The 14,290-nt window shown below is 43.2% G+C and overlaps 3 protein-coding genes across 3 annotated transcripts in view; 2 read left to right on the forward strand and 1 right to left on the reverse strand.

Annotated features, from left to right (window-relative positions):
* Positions 1 to 9,068, forward strand: part of LOC6554637 (dynein heavy chain 17, axonemal) — a 32,561-nt gene extending 23,493 nt beyond the window's left edge. Inside the window, exons 29-33 of the mRNA XM_026981643.1 lie at positions 27 to 193; positions 243 to 1,887; positions 1,943 to 3,069; positions 8,233 to 8,427; positions 8,521 to 9,068. Of these exons, the coding sequence (XP_026837444.1) occupies positions 27 to 193; positions 243 to 1,887; positions 1,943 to 3,069; positions 8,233 to 8,427; positions 8,521 to 8,620 (3,234 nt within the window). The 3' untranslated portion in view covers positions 8,621 to 9,068. The remainder of the gene's footprint in view (positions 1 to 26; positions 194 to 242; positions 1,888 to 1,942; positions 3,070 to 8,232; positions 8,428 to 8,520) is intronic.
* Positions 9,069 to 10,854: 1,786 nt separating this feature from the next.
* Positions 10,855 to 11,516, forward strand: LOC6554638. Its single transcript, XM_001981517.3, has 2 exons — positions 10,855 to 10,942; positions 11,064 to 11,516. Exon 2 carries the CDS (start codon positions 11,096 to 11,098, stop codon positions 11,390 to 11,392), a length of 297 nt encoding a protein of 98 aa, XP_001981553.1. The 5' UTR covers positions 10,855 to 10,942; positions 11,064 to 11,095; the 3' UTR covers positions 11,393 to 11,516.
* A 64-nt stretch (positions 11,517 to 11,580) lies between these two features.
* Positions 11,581 to 14,288, reverse strand: LOC6554602 (adipocyte plasma membrane-associated protein). Its single transcript, XM_001981518.3, has 4 exons — positions 13,984 to 14,288; positions 13,709 to 13,914; positions 13,349 to 13,649; positions 11,581 to 12,990 (listed from the first exon to the last, which is right to left on the reverse strand). Exons 1-4 carry the CDS (start codon positions 14,097 to 14,099, stop codon positions 11,904 to 11,906), a joined length of 1,710 nt encoding a protein of 569 aa, XP_001981554.1. The 5' UTR covers positions 14,100 to 14,288; the 3' UTR covers positions 11,581 to 11,903.
* Positions 14,289 to 14,290: the final 2 nt, after the last annotated feature.

Here is a 14,290-nt window from a genome sequence, read left to right on the forward strand (position 1 = left end):
CTGAATCCTTCGTTTCGCTTGAACAGCCCCACATTCCCCACACCGAGGGTGTGGATACCCTGGCCCTCTTCTCGGATGACGCCCAAATAGCCGCCTGGAACAACGAGGGTCTGCCCATGGATCGGATGTCAACGGAGAATGCCACCATACTGCAGTACTCCACCAGATGGCCGCTGATGATTGATCCCCAACTGTAAGTCTGTGCATAACCTATGATTCGAAAATCTAGATATCATCCTTAGACAGGGCATTAAGTGGATCAAAAACCGCTTTGGTGCCACCTTAGTGGTGTTGCGCCTGCGACAGAAGGGCTTCCTGGAGGCTCTCGAGAAGAGCATCTCACAGGGGAACACGGTGCTCATCGAGCAGATTGAGGAGTCAATGGATACGGTTCTGGAGCCCCTGCTTAGCCGGGCACTGATCAAAAAAGGGCGCTATCTGCGCATTGGCGATAAGGAGATCGAGTTCCATGCCAGTTTCCGGCTCATTCTGCACACCAAAATGGCCAATCCGCACTACAAGCCGGAAATGCAGGCGCAGACCACCTTGATTAACTTCACGGTCACGCCGGATGGCCTGGAGGAACAGCTCCTGGCCGAGGTGGTTAAGATTGAAAGACCGGATCTGGAGCAGATGAAAACCGAAGTCACTGTGCAGCAGAACAAATTTAAGATATCGCTGAAGGCACTCGAGGATGAGCTGCTGGCCAGGCTAGCTTCGTCGGGTGAAAATGTCCTGGACGATCACGCATTGGTCATCAATTTGGAGAACACCAAGCGAACTGTGGACGAAATCGAAGCGAAGGTGCGGGAGGCCAGGGTTACGACTCTGCAGATCGACGATACCCGGAATATATACCGATCGGCTGCGAAAAGAGCGGCTATATTGTACTTCGTGCTCACCGATCTGAGTCGCATAAATCCAATCTATAAGTTCTCGCTGAAGTCCTTTATGAACGTATTCCGGCAAGCTATTGCCCTGGCCGCGGAATCCAAGAACTTTGAGAAGCGGGTTCTGCACCTGGTGGAATCCATTACCTTGCAGACATATCGCTACACCTTACGCGGTCTCTTCGAGGCGGACAAGCTGACCTTCACCTCGCACATGACCCTGCGCATCCTGATAGCCGCTGAGCAGGTGGCCAAGGACGAAACGGACTTCCTGCTGCGATTCCCCCACGATCCCACTACCTTATCGCCCTTGGACTTCGTGGGTCGGAGTGCCTGGGGCGGCATTAAGTCCCTGACCTTGATCGAGCATTTCTACGGCATTGACAAGGACATGGAGAACTACACAAAGCGTTGGCGGAAATTCATGGCCAGCGATACTCCCGAGCGGGAGCAGTTTCCTGGCGAATGGAAGCATCGCACTCCGCTCCAGAAATTGTGCATCATCCGGTCACTCAGGCCGGATCGCATGACCTACGCCATGCGGCAGTTTGTGGAGCAGACGATGGGTCGGTCGTATGCCGAGATCCAAACGCCGCCCTTTGGAGCCATCTTTCAGGAGCTGAATGCGGCCACGCCGGCGTTCTTCATCCTGTCACCCGGTGTGGATCCCATTAGGGATGTGGAGCGTTATGGCCAGCGACAGGGTTTCCATTCGGAGTCCGATACGCTGGTCAATATCTCACTGGGCCAGGGCCAGGAGCTGCTGGCCGAGCAGGCCATAATAGGAGCTCTGGAATCTGGTCAGCAGTGGGTCATCCTGCAAAATATCCACCTGGTGGTTAACTGGCTGCCCACGCTGGAGAAGCTCATCGAACGCATCGTGCTGCAGAGCGAGTCGCGGGGTGAGTCCAGTTTCCGTCTCTTCATCAGCGCAGAACCGGCTCCGGATCCTCAGTACCATGTGATTCCACAAGGCATTCTGGAGTCCTCTTTGAAGGCAGGTTTTTTTCGTATCCTTTTCGACTCAAAGTAACTCAAAGTTTACCCTTTAGGTGGTAAATGAACCGCCATCGGGTATGGCAGCCAATCTGCACAAGGCATGGGACAACTTCTCGCAGGACGCCTTGGAAACGTGCACCCAGGAGGCGGAGTTCAAGTCGATCCTGTTCGCCCTCTGCTACTTTCATGCGGTGGCCGGCGAAAGGCGCAAGTTTGGACCACAGGGCTGGAACAAGGTGTACCCCTTCAACATAGGTGACCTCACCATCTCGTCCAATGTACTGCACAACTATCTGGAGGGCAGCAATCGGATTCCGTGGGAGGATCTGCGCTATCTCTTTGGAGAGATCATGTACGGTGGCCACATTACGGATGACTGGGACCGCCGGCTATGCCAGACCTATCTGGAGGAGCTCCTGCAGCAGGATCTCATTGACGGTGACTTTGAGCTGTGCCCCGGCTTTCCAGCACCGCCGAATCTCGACTTCGAGGGCTATCACTTGTACATTACCGAAATGCTGCCGGAGGAGAGTCCACTGCTTTACGGTCTGCATCCGAATGCGGAGATTGGCTTCCTGACCACCGCATCCGAGCAGCTGCTGCGTACCATTTTTGAGCTGCAACCGCGGGAATCGGAACTGAGTTCCCATTGCGGAGCACCGCGTGAGGAGCTGGTCAAGATCATGATCGACGACTTCCTGGACAAGCTGCAGGATGAGTTCAATCTGCAGGCTCTGCTCAATCGCGTGGAACGCAAGACGCCATTCGTGGTGGTGGCTCTCCAGGAATGCGAAAGGATGAACGCACTGATCCGGGAAATCAAGCGATCCCTGCGTGAACTGATGCTGGGATTGAGGGGCGAACTTACCATTACCCAGGAGATGGAGCGATTGGATCACGCTATATTCTATGATCATGTGCCGGCTGCCTGGGCACGACTGGCCTATCCCAGCATGTTGGGCCTACAATCCTGGTTCGCGGATCTGCTGCATCGCATCAAGGAGCTGGCCGGTTGGCTCAATGACTTCAAGTTGCCCTGCGCCATCTGGCTGGGCGGACTGTTTAATCCACAGAGTTTCCTCACCGCCATCATGCAGGAGAGTGCCCGGAAACATGACCTGCCGCTGGACAGGATGCTCATAAGCTGCGACGTCACCAAGAAGCAGAAGGACGACGTCACGTAAGTTAATTGTTTTGGCTTAGCTTTCCAAGTACTCCACATTTTAGTCGAACAAGATAGAATGCTATAGTCGAGTTCACCGACTATCAGATACCCGATACTCAGCTAGTGGAAGTGCAAACGAGAAATTTCAACATTCTCTGGAATCTGGTAGAAATTGGGGAAAAAATTCAACACAATTGTGGTCCAATTTTTAGAAAAAATTAAATTCTAAATTTGGATGCAGTTTTTTAGAGAATTGCTCCAGAAACATTTAGAGGTATGCCACTAAAAGATCCGATTAAAATAAGTTGAGTTATGGACTTTCAAACTTCAGTCTTGTGACATTTTTGACTTTCTACAACATCACAATATCAGAAAAATGACAAAAAAATATTTAAAAAATAAAATTCTAAATTTGAATGCAGTTAATTAGAGAATTGCTCCAGAAACATTTAGAGGTATGCCACTTCAAGATCCGATTAAAATAAGTTGAGTTATGGACTTTCGAACTTCAGTCTTGTGACATTTTTACTTTCTACAACATCACAATATCAGAAAAATGACAAATAAATATTAAAAAAATAAAATTCTAAATTTGAATGCAGTTATTTAGAGAATTGCTCCAGAAATATTTAGAGGTATGCCACTTCAAGATCCGATTAAAATAAGTTTAGTTATGGACTTTCAAACTTCAGCCTTGGCACTTTTTTGACTTTCTACAACATCACAATATCAGAAAAATGACAAAAAAATGTCGGAAAAATAAATTTTCAAATTTGAATGCATTTTTTTAGAGAATTGCTCCAGAAACATTTAGAGGTATGCCACTAAAAGATCCGATTAAAATAAGTTGAGTTATGGACTTTCAAACTTCAACCTTGGCACATTTTTCACTTTCTACAACATCACAATATCAGAAAAATGACAAAAAAATATTAAAAAAATAAAATTCTAAATTTGAATGCAGTTATTTACAGAATTGCTCCAGAAATATTTAGAGGTATGCCACTTCAAGATCCGATTAATATAAGTTGAGTTATGGACTTTCGAACTTCAGCCTTGGCACATTTTTGACTTTCTACAACATCACAATATCAGAAAAATGACAAAAAAAATATTAAAAAAATAAAATTCTAAATTTGAATGCAGTTATTTAGAGAATTGCTCCAGAAACATTTAGAGGTATGCCACTTCAAGATCCGATTAAAATAAGTTGAGTTATGGACTTTCAAACTTCAGCCTTGGCACATTTTTGACTTTCTACAACATCACAATATCAGAAATATGACAAAAAAATATTAAAAAAATAAAATTCTAAATTTGAATGCAGTTATTTAGAGAATTGTTCCAGAAATATTTAGAGGTAAGCCACTTCAAGATCCGATTAAAATAAGTTGAGTTATGGACTATCAAACTTCAGCCTTGGCACATTTTTTAATTTGTACAACATCACAATATCAGAAAAATGACAAATAAATATTAAAAAAATAAAATTCTAAATTTGAATGCAGTTATTTAGAGAATTGCTCCAGAAATATTTAGAGGTATGCCACTTCAAGATCCGATTAAAATAAGTTTAGTTATGGACTTTCGAACTTCAGCCTTGGCACTTTTTTGACTTTCTACAACATCACAATATCAGAAAAATGACAAAAAAATGTCGGAAAAATAAATTTTCAAATTTGAATGCATTTTTTTAGAGAATTGCTCCAGAAACATTTAGAGGTATGCCACTTCAAGATCCGATTAAAATAAGTTGAGTTATGGACTTTCAAACTTCAGCCTTGGCACATTTTTGACTTTCTACAACATCACAATATCAGAAAAATGACAAAAAAATATTAAAAAAATAAAATTCTAAATTTGAATGCAGTTATTTAGAGAATTGCCCCAGAAACATTTAGAGGTATGCCACTTCAAGATCCGATTAAAATAAGTTGAGTTATGGACTTACGAACTTCAGTCTTGTGACATTTTTCACTTTCTACAACATCACAATATCAGAAAAATGACAAAAAAATGTCGGAAAAATAAATTTTCAAATTTGAATGCATTTTTTTAGAGAATTGCTCCAGAAACATTTAGAGGTATGCCACTTCAAGATCCGATTAAAATAAGTTGAGTTATGGACTTTCAAACTTCAGCCTTGGCACATTTTTGACTTTGTACATCACAATATCAGAAAAATGACAAAAAAATATTTAAAAAATAAAATTCTAAATTTGAATGCAGTTATTTAGAGAATTGCTCCAGAAATATTTAGAGGTATGCCACTTCAAGATCCGATTAAAATAAGTTGAGTTATGGACTTTCAAACTTCAGCCTTGGCACATTTTTGAATTTGTACAACATCACAATATCAGAAAAATGACAAAAAAATATTAAAAAAATAAAATTCTAAATTTGAATGCAGTTATTTAGAGAATTGCTCCAGAAATATTTAGAGGTATGCCACTTCAAGATCCGATTAAAATAAGTTGAGTTATGGACTTTCAAACTTCAGCCTTGGCACATTTTTGAATTTGTACAACATCACAATATCAGAAAAATGACAAAAAAATGTCGGAAAAATAAATTTTCAAATTTGAATGCATTTTTTTAGAGAATTGCTCCAGAAACATTTAGAGGTATGCCACTTCAAGATCCGGTTAAAATAAGTTGAGTTATGGACTTTCAAACTTCAGCCTTGGCACATTTTTGACTTTCTACAACATCACAATATCAGAAAAATGACAAAAAAAATATTAAAAAAATAAAATTCTAAATTTGAATGCAGTTATTTAGAGAATTGCCCCAGAAACATTTAGAGGTATGCCACTTCAAGATCCGATTAAAATAAGTTGAGTTATGGACTTACGAACTTCAGTCTTGTGACATTTTTCACTTTCTACAACATCACAATATCAGAAAAATGACAAAAAAATGTCGGAAAAATAAATTTTCAAATTTGAATGCATTTTTTTAGAGAATTGCTCCAGAAACATTTAGAGGTATGCCACTTCAAGATCCGATTAAAATAAGTTGAGTTATGGACTTTCAAACTTCAGCCTTGGCACATTTTTGACTTTGTACATCACAATATCAGAAAAATGACAAAAAAATATTTAAAAAATAAAATTCTAAATTTGAATGCAGTTATTTAGAGAATTGCTCCAGAAATATTTAGAGGTATGCCACTTCAAGATCCGATTAAAATAAGTTGAGTTATGGACTTTCAAACTTCAGCCTTGGCATATTTTTGAATTTGTACAACATCACAATATCAGAAAAATGACAAAAAAATATTAAAAAAGTAAAATTCTAAATTTGAATGCAGTTATTTAGAGAATTGCTCCAGAAATATTTAGAGGTATGCCACTTCAAGATCCGATTAAAATAAGTTGAGTTATGGACTTTCCAACTTCAGCCTTGGCACATTTTTGAATTTGTACAACATCATAGCATCAGAAAAATGACAAAAAAGTTTCGGAAAAATAAATTTCCAAATTTGAATGCAGTTTTTTAGAGAATTGCTCCAGAAACATTTAGAGGTATGCCACTTCAAAATCCGATTAGGATAAGTTGAGTTATGGACTTTCGAACTTCAGTCTTGTGACATTTTTGACTTTCTACAACATCACAATATCAGAAAAATGACAAAAAAATTTCGGAAAAATAAATTTTCAAATTTGAATGCATTTTTTTAGAGAATTGCTCCAGAAACATTTAGAGGTATGCCACTTCAAGATCCGATTAAAATAAGTTGAGTTATGGACTTTCAAACTTCAGCCTTGGCACATTTTTGACTTTGTACATCACAATATCAGAAAAATGACAAAAAAATATTTAAAAAATAAAATTCTAAATTTGAATGCAGTTATTTAGAGAATTGCTCCAGAAATATTTAGAGGTATGCCACTTCAAGATCCGGTTAAAATAAGTTGAGTTATGGACTTTCAAACTTCAGCCTTGGCACATTTTTGACTTTCTACAACATCACAATATCAGAAAAATGACAAAAAAATATTAAAAAAATAAAATTCTAAATTTGAATGCAGTTATTTAGAGAATTGCCCCAGAAACATTTAGAGGTATGCCACTTCAAGATCCGATTAAAATAAGTTGAGTTATGGACTTACGAACTTCAGTCTTGTGACATTTTTCACTTTCTACAACATCACAATATCAGAAAAATGACAAAAAAATGTCGGAAAAATAAATTTTCAAATTTGAATGCATTTTTTTAGAGAATTGCTCCAGAAACATTTAGAGGTATGCCACTTCAAGATCCGGTTAAAATAAGTTGAGTTATGGACTTTCAAACTTCAGCCTTGGCACATTTTTGACTTTCTACAACATCACAATATCAGAAAAATGACAAAAAAAATATTAAAAAAATAAAATTCTAAATTTGAATGCAGTTATTTAGAGAATTGCTCCAGAAACATTTAGAGGTATGCCACTTCAAAATCCGATTAGGATAAGTTGAGTTATGGACTTTCGAACTTCAGTCTTGTGACATTTTTGACTTTCTACAACATCACAATATCAGAAAAATGACAAAAAAATTTCGGAAAAATAAATTTTCAAATTTGAATGCATTTTTTTAGAGAATTGCTCCAGAAACATTTAGAGGTATGCCACTTCAAGATCCGAGTAAAATAAGTTGAGTTATGGACTTTCAAACTTCAGCCTTGGCACATTTTTGAATTCGTACAACATCACAATATCAGAAAAATGACAAAAAAATTTCGGAAAAATAAATTTTCAAATTTGAATGCAGTTTTTTAGAGAATTGCTCCAGAAACATTTAGAGGTATGCCACTTCAAAATCCGATTAGGATAAGTTGAGTTATGGATTTTAGAACTTCTGCCTTGGGACATTTCTTAACTTTCTTGAATTTCTACAACATCATAACATCAAAAAAATTACAAAAAAAAAAAAAAAAAATAGTATCCTATAGACTATCAGATGGCTTCTTCTGCCTGTTACATACTTTTCAACGGATTTAGTATACTCTTTTACTCTACGAGTATCGGGTATAAGAACTCGATGAATTATACGGATCTTAAGATTTAAGGAGATGAATAGCATAGAAAAGCTAAAATCCATACCCAGAAAGAGTGCACTTTCATTTAAAGATGTATTTACAAGATTTTTAACTGCATCTTTGTCTGCCCTTCTGGACATCCTTCGAATAGCCTGCCGCCCATGGAGGGCGCCTTTGTCCACGACCTGTACATGGATGGCGCCAGCTGGGACTGCCAGCTAAACTCCATTGTGGCCCTGCGCCCCAAAGAGATGCTCTGCGCCATGCCCGTCATCTACATCAAGTCCATTGTCCAGGAGAAGCAGGAGCTGCAGCGCGTCTACGAGTGTCCTTTGTACAAGACCAGGTGGGTGACATTCCCCCAGATGCACGAGACCCGTCCACCCAACTCTTTGTCCTCCCGCTTCCTAATTGACTTACGTCTCTTTGGTGCTTTCAGGTCACGGGGCAATACCTACGTGTGGACCTTTAACCTCAAGACCCGCGAACGCCCCTCGCGATGGATTCTGGGGGGCGTGGCCCTGCTGTTGCAGCCATAAGAACTCAATACTGAAAACGCATATCTTCAAATACGAATAACACATCGAAATCTATTGTATTCCCACCGCATGTACTCGTATGTATAACCAAAAAAATCTACGTCATTCCACCAAACTACTCAACGCTCAACGCAATTTCACGATATACCCCCATGTATGACTAATCAATTAGTAGATATTTATAACCTTCAGCACATCGATGGACGCGCAACTCACGTGCTCCTGGCGAAATGGTGACGAAATGGAAAAATATTGCCTATCTTTTGGTTCCAACATCAAGTGCTGAACTGGTTTCTAGTTGCCATGTGGAACACAGCGTCTATTGAAAAGCAAAACTTGCTCGTTCGTGGGCGTAAAAGTTAATTCAGCAAATAGCTTTATATGAAATATATTTATACTACAATAAATTATTAAACTATCCCAATAAATAGCAACACAACCGAGTGTGAAAAATAGGCTCATATTGAATAGTGGCAAAAGCAATTTGCCGTCTCATTGTGACGTATCATTCAAAGGTCATTTGCAAATATACATCGGTTGAGTCTTTATAGATAGCCTCTTATTTCCTTCACTTCAAGAAATGTAGACTGTGTCTAGCCGAAATTTTGTATGGAATATTCCCCTTCGAGTTCAGTGACGTACTTGCATAAATACATTTGTTTTTACTGAGACTTTTTTAATATTGCTCGTGACAAACTGAAATTATTCCAGTTGGAAGTGTGTTTTGGGTGAGATTATCAGCTGGCATTTTTAGAAAATATGAAAGGGAATTGTGAAATATCTCTTTCAATTCCATCGACGAACAAAGTCCGTGTGGCTTTGTAGTTAGAAAGAAAGTGAAACTTTTCATTGATCTAATCAGCAAACTAGTAGAGGTCTATAAATAGTTTATGGAGGTGGTATTTTAAATTTCTTTATAATTTGATAACGATTATAAAATACTTCCCTCCTCAGGCTTGCGAGATAACACGTTCACCGTTTCATGGCATTTCAGAGTCATGCGGCAGATATTCCCCCCCAAGTCCACTGACGATCCCCCACTCGATCGTGATTTTTTATTAGACAAACTCGAACATACCTCACATCGAGCACGTCTCGATCGCCAGACCGGCCTGGAAGCTCGTGCTCCGGAGACACCGGAGGCCCCGGCAACTTTGACCACCAGCTGCCCACGTGCGCGCACAATCGCCAGGCAGCCGACTATTTCCAGTTTGGATGGCCCAAGCCAAAGAAATTCAGCCACCGAGTGATCACGTGAATAACGTTCGCCAATCAATTAGTGGGCCGTACGCCCACGAAACCGGAGTAAGAAACGTCTGGCTTTTAGCTGATTACCTATGTAGTTGGGCGATAAGGTGTCGCTGGCAATTTAACGCGAACAGGTGACACACGGACTCCAGCCGAGGGGAAAGTTACTGACTAGCGCCTACAATAGGGGGGCTCGTCATGCGAACCACATGGCGGATGCGTGATCTGGCCGCTAAAACCTCCAACTACTGGTTTGCTGGGGTTTATTGACAGCCGTTTCTAGTGTGTGCCAACTATATGCATTTGTTGACACTTTCCGATGGCGTCATTCCTCAGAAGACACTGGCGGCACTTTGACCTCAACCCTTGGCGATTAGACAGGAAACTTGTGCACGCAGAGCAATAACCCGGCAGCCCAATTTTAAATAGGAATTTCCTTTATTTCATAAATTAGTGAACCTGATAACGATTTTACTTCAGCAAGCATGTTAAAAACGCTGCTTATACTGCATGCAAAAATATGCAATTTAAAAATTACGTACAGTCTGGCTACACTTATTTTTCTCACTGCACTAAGCGGTTTCAACCTGAGAACGTGTTACCTAATTTTTTCTCCAAATATGTTTGCGCTCGTTTTTGTGCGAAATTTACGGCAGTCTGCGCTGGGCGTATTCCCCCAACCACGACGACTACACGTGACACACGACCGGGCACTGGGTGGCCAGGCGGTCTTGGCCACCAAGAGGAGCACCCCACCCACCCTTTGAAGTGCCTCAAGATCAAGGCGACTGAGTTTTCCGCGCACCGCGCAAATTCGCGGGCCTCATGCATAGATAAAAAGTGCTCGTTGCCCGACAACGAAAGCGGAGGAATCCGATTGGGAATCGGCCCTCGAACCAGACACTTCCAACGCTATCTATGCCCAAGCGGCGGACGGCGGCGTCGACGTCGTCCGGCGGAATGCTATTTAAGCGGGATATGATTCGGAATGACAAATCAGAAGTGAAATAACTCGGCAACAGCGAGCAACAGGCTAGCCGTTAAAAATAACTAACAACCAAGAAATAGCACAAGGTAAGAGGAAAGGGAGAATAAAATATGTGGGGCAAATGCCTTGCCAAGAATTATTGTAAATTTATGCCGTGATCATGCCTTGACATCGTGGACTAATGCCCAGTTCCGGTTTTGATTTCAGAACTTTGTCCGAAACCAAATCAATTGAAGAAAATGCCGACCGCATCAGCACATCTGCCCATTCAGAAGCGCCGGCCGCATGAGCACAATGGCGAACCCAGCTGCCAGGGTCTGGATGAGGTGAACCGCATGTTCCGGAACTACTGGGATCCCACGGCCTACTGGGTGTGCGATAAGCAGGGCACACGGGCTCGTCTCCAGCGCTGCCCGCAGTCGCAGCTGTACTCCGAGGAACTGGGTCGCTGCGTCCACTATGCCGATTGGGCCTGGACGGATCCCAAGGAGCCGGCTGGACGCGCCAAGATCAGTCAATCGGTGTCCACAAACTAGTGGCAGCTATCGGCTAATCTTAATTTAATGCTAGTCTAAGACAACCAACCTCATTAGGCTTACGTCTATTTTTACAAAATACCTTTATTTTTAATGAAAATAAGAAAAATCAGTACAAAATCAATAGTTGCTCGATTTCAACAATTTGGGGGCATTGTTTACTTTTAACTTAGCTACATGGAATGCACTTTCGGTTGCAAAGAGGAATGGAATGTTTATAGTGCCTAAGCAAAACAGAATTATATGTTAGCCTAAAACATATAAAGCGTTGCCCATCGAGGATCATCTGAGCTGGGCCCTCGGCTAGTCTGAATTTAGCTACATTTCGACTAAAATTAACTGGCCTGACTGGCCTGAGTAAATAAGAAACCTTTGAATATTCCCCAAAATTGGTTGAGATGTTGGAGGGAAAAGATAATAATCAGAATAGGCTTTGACTACGTGAAGAAACTAATCTCGCGCCTGGGAATATCCCCGATGAAATGAGGAGGAAGCTGGTGCGTCTGCGATCTTAGAGCTCCACATTGACGCCTTGCTTGTTGATGACCTTGAGCTTCTCCTTCTTAGGTGGCTGTGTGTCCGAGGGGATCTCCTCCTCTACGGGCGCGGGTTTCTCAGGCACTGTGCGTTTGACTTTCGGTTTAGAGGGCGTTGGAGTAGTAGTAGTAGTTGGCTTAGGAGTAGTGGTGGTTGTTGTAGTCGTAGATGGCTTAGTTGGCGGCTTCGTAGTGGTTGGCTTAGGCTTGGTAGTCGTGGTGGTGGTCGTTGGTTTCTTGGTTGTCGTTGTGGTAGTGGGTTTTGGCGTCGTTGTCGTTGTCGTTGTGGTAGTGGGCTTCGGCGTGGTTGTTGTAGTTGTCGTGGGTTTTGGAGTGGTGGTGCTGGTAGCCGCCTTGGGTTTAGGAGTGGCTGTGCTAGGTGGCACACCAATGGACGCCTCCAAACCTTCGCCCTCGACGCGAACATTGCGCACCTTCAGCGTGGGCTGCTTGGCCTTTGGCGACTTCACGCGCGCTAGGTACTGATTGGTGGGGGAGCCCAGGAACAAAAAGTCCTGGAACTCCAGGACGTGTGAAACCGTGGCGGCCGACTTGTCAAAGCCATGCAGGGAGCCCACAATGTTGCCGTTCCAGTCCACACGCACGACAGTGCTGCGCTTGGGCGCCAGCACAGTGATGCTCTCCATGTGGCCCACGAAGTGAACGAATCGCTGCGAGAACTTGTTCGGATACACGCTGTTTAGGTAACGGAAGGGCAGCTCGAACAAAGCCAGTATGCGGGCCAGGAACAGACGCACGCTGGGGAAGCGAGTGAACAGGGTGAAGCCGCTGGGATGCTCGCTATCCGCGCTCTGGACCAACGGCACCCAGATGCCCTCGGCGTCGGGCGTCAGGTTATCGGGCAAACCGGGCAGTCCGTCGACGAACACCTCGCTCTGACCGGCCTTCGCTCCCTTTAGGTAATACTTGGTCAGACGCAGCGCTCCCGTCTCGGCTACCACGATGAAGTCCTCGTTGGGACTGAGGGCCAATCCGTTGGCGAAGACCAGTTCGTCCAGCAGCACCTCGCTAACATTCTTCGAGCGGTTGTATTTGAAGAGACTGAAAGATAAAAGAAAGCACAGGCCGTTAGAGTAACCAGTGGACCCGATCAAGAAACCGGTTTGCGTTCGTCTTACAGTCATACATGTGTAACTTTTCCCTTAATTATAAGAATTTAGCTAACCCAAGCAAGCGTGGAGTCTTAATTGAGAGTAATTAGGTCAATCCCTCTAGTCCGCTACCAACGTTTTTAATAATCTAAAATTGGGCACACTTAAATAATAATGAACTATATAAAGAACTTCTTGTATACACAAATTCCATCTAAAGAGGCCATACTGTAGCCCTACTCCGAACAGCTATCACTTTGAAAACTAGCATTATTAGACAGTTACGCTAAAATATGCGATGAACTCACCGGCCGGAGGGGTTAGCAAAGCTGGCAAAGACGAGGTCTTCGATGGTGAAGTCCGACGAGGAGTCCGTCCAGTAAATGTCGCCCTGTTTGCTCACGGTTACGCCGTTGAAAATCTTGGCAGGGCGGTTGATGGACTTGCCGGCAAGTTCCTGGGCGGGGGAGACCAGCAGAGTCTTCTTATTGGTGCCCAAGTCCACCTGCCACAGGCCGTAGTAGGCGTCGGCGATGATGAGGTTGTTGCCCTGCGTATCAAAGGACAGTCCCAAAGGACGACCGCACCTGGACTCCTCGTAGATATCCTCTGCAAGGGGGATTAGTATTATGAAATGTATTCCCTTTAATGGCCCTAAAAGTACCCACCGCAGGGCTGGCCGATCTTGGTGACATGCGTGACATGGTTGGAGGTTAGCTTTATGACTTCGCCGCCGTGAATGCCGGTGTAGATCTCGTTGTTGCGGGCTATCAGGCACTCCGGGCCGTAGACCCGCCCCTCCAGCAGTCGCTCTGCTCCCTCCAGGTGAAAGTTCGGTTCCAGAGCGCCCTTCAGGTCTTTGGGCGGGGTCACACTGTACGGATGGGTGATTTCTCCAAGGATTAGGGCGTGCATTACGTCAATAGAAACGGGCTGAACTTACGAATAGTCCTTGAAGGGGAAGGTGGTGCGCGGCGGCAGACCGGGCATCAGGATGATGATGAGGAAGAAAATCATGAAGTTCATGATCCTCACACGCAGCGCGTACAACAGGCCCATGATTGATTTCTTGTGCGTCCGCCGATCACAAATTATAGCCCAAAAACCCGCTTAATTTAAGCAATAACCCCGAAGAAAGCGACACGACGGCAAAGTTCAACAAGAAAAAAACGCAAAAGTCATCATCCGGACCGGCAGAGGTGGCCGAAATATCGATACAACTATCGTTCTCTGATTGACCATCACTTACA

The sequence above is a fragment of the Drosophila erecta genome, unplaced genomic scaffold (assembly GCF_003286155.1).
Source record: "Drosophila erecta strain 14021-0224.00,06,07 unplaced genomic scaffold, DereRS2 tig00000000-arrow-pilon, whole genome shotgun sequence".
NCBI classification, from domain to species: Eukaryota; Metazoa; Arthropoda; class Insecta; order Diptera; family Drosophilidae; genus Drosophila; species Drosophila erecta.

Coding starts and splice junctions, on each gene's coding strand:
- LOC6554638 (XM_001981517.3), top strand. CDS start 11,096: ATGCCGACCGCATCAGCACATCTGCCCATTCAGAAGCGCCGGCCGCAT.
- LOC6554602 (XM_001981518.3), bottom strand. CDS start 14,099: ATGGGCCTGTTGTACGCGCTGCGTGTGAGGATCATGAACTTCATGATT. Junction 13,650..13,708: donor CAAGATCGGCCAGCCCTGCG/GTGGGTACTTTT, acceptor TCCCCCTTGCAG/AGGATATCTACGAGGAGTCC. Junction 12,991..13,348: donor TTTGCTAACCCCTCCGGCCG/GTGAGTTCATCG, acceptor TTTATCTTTCAG/TCTCTTCAAATACAACCGCT.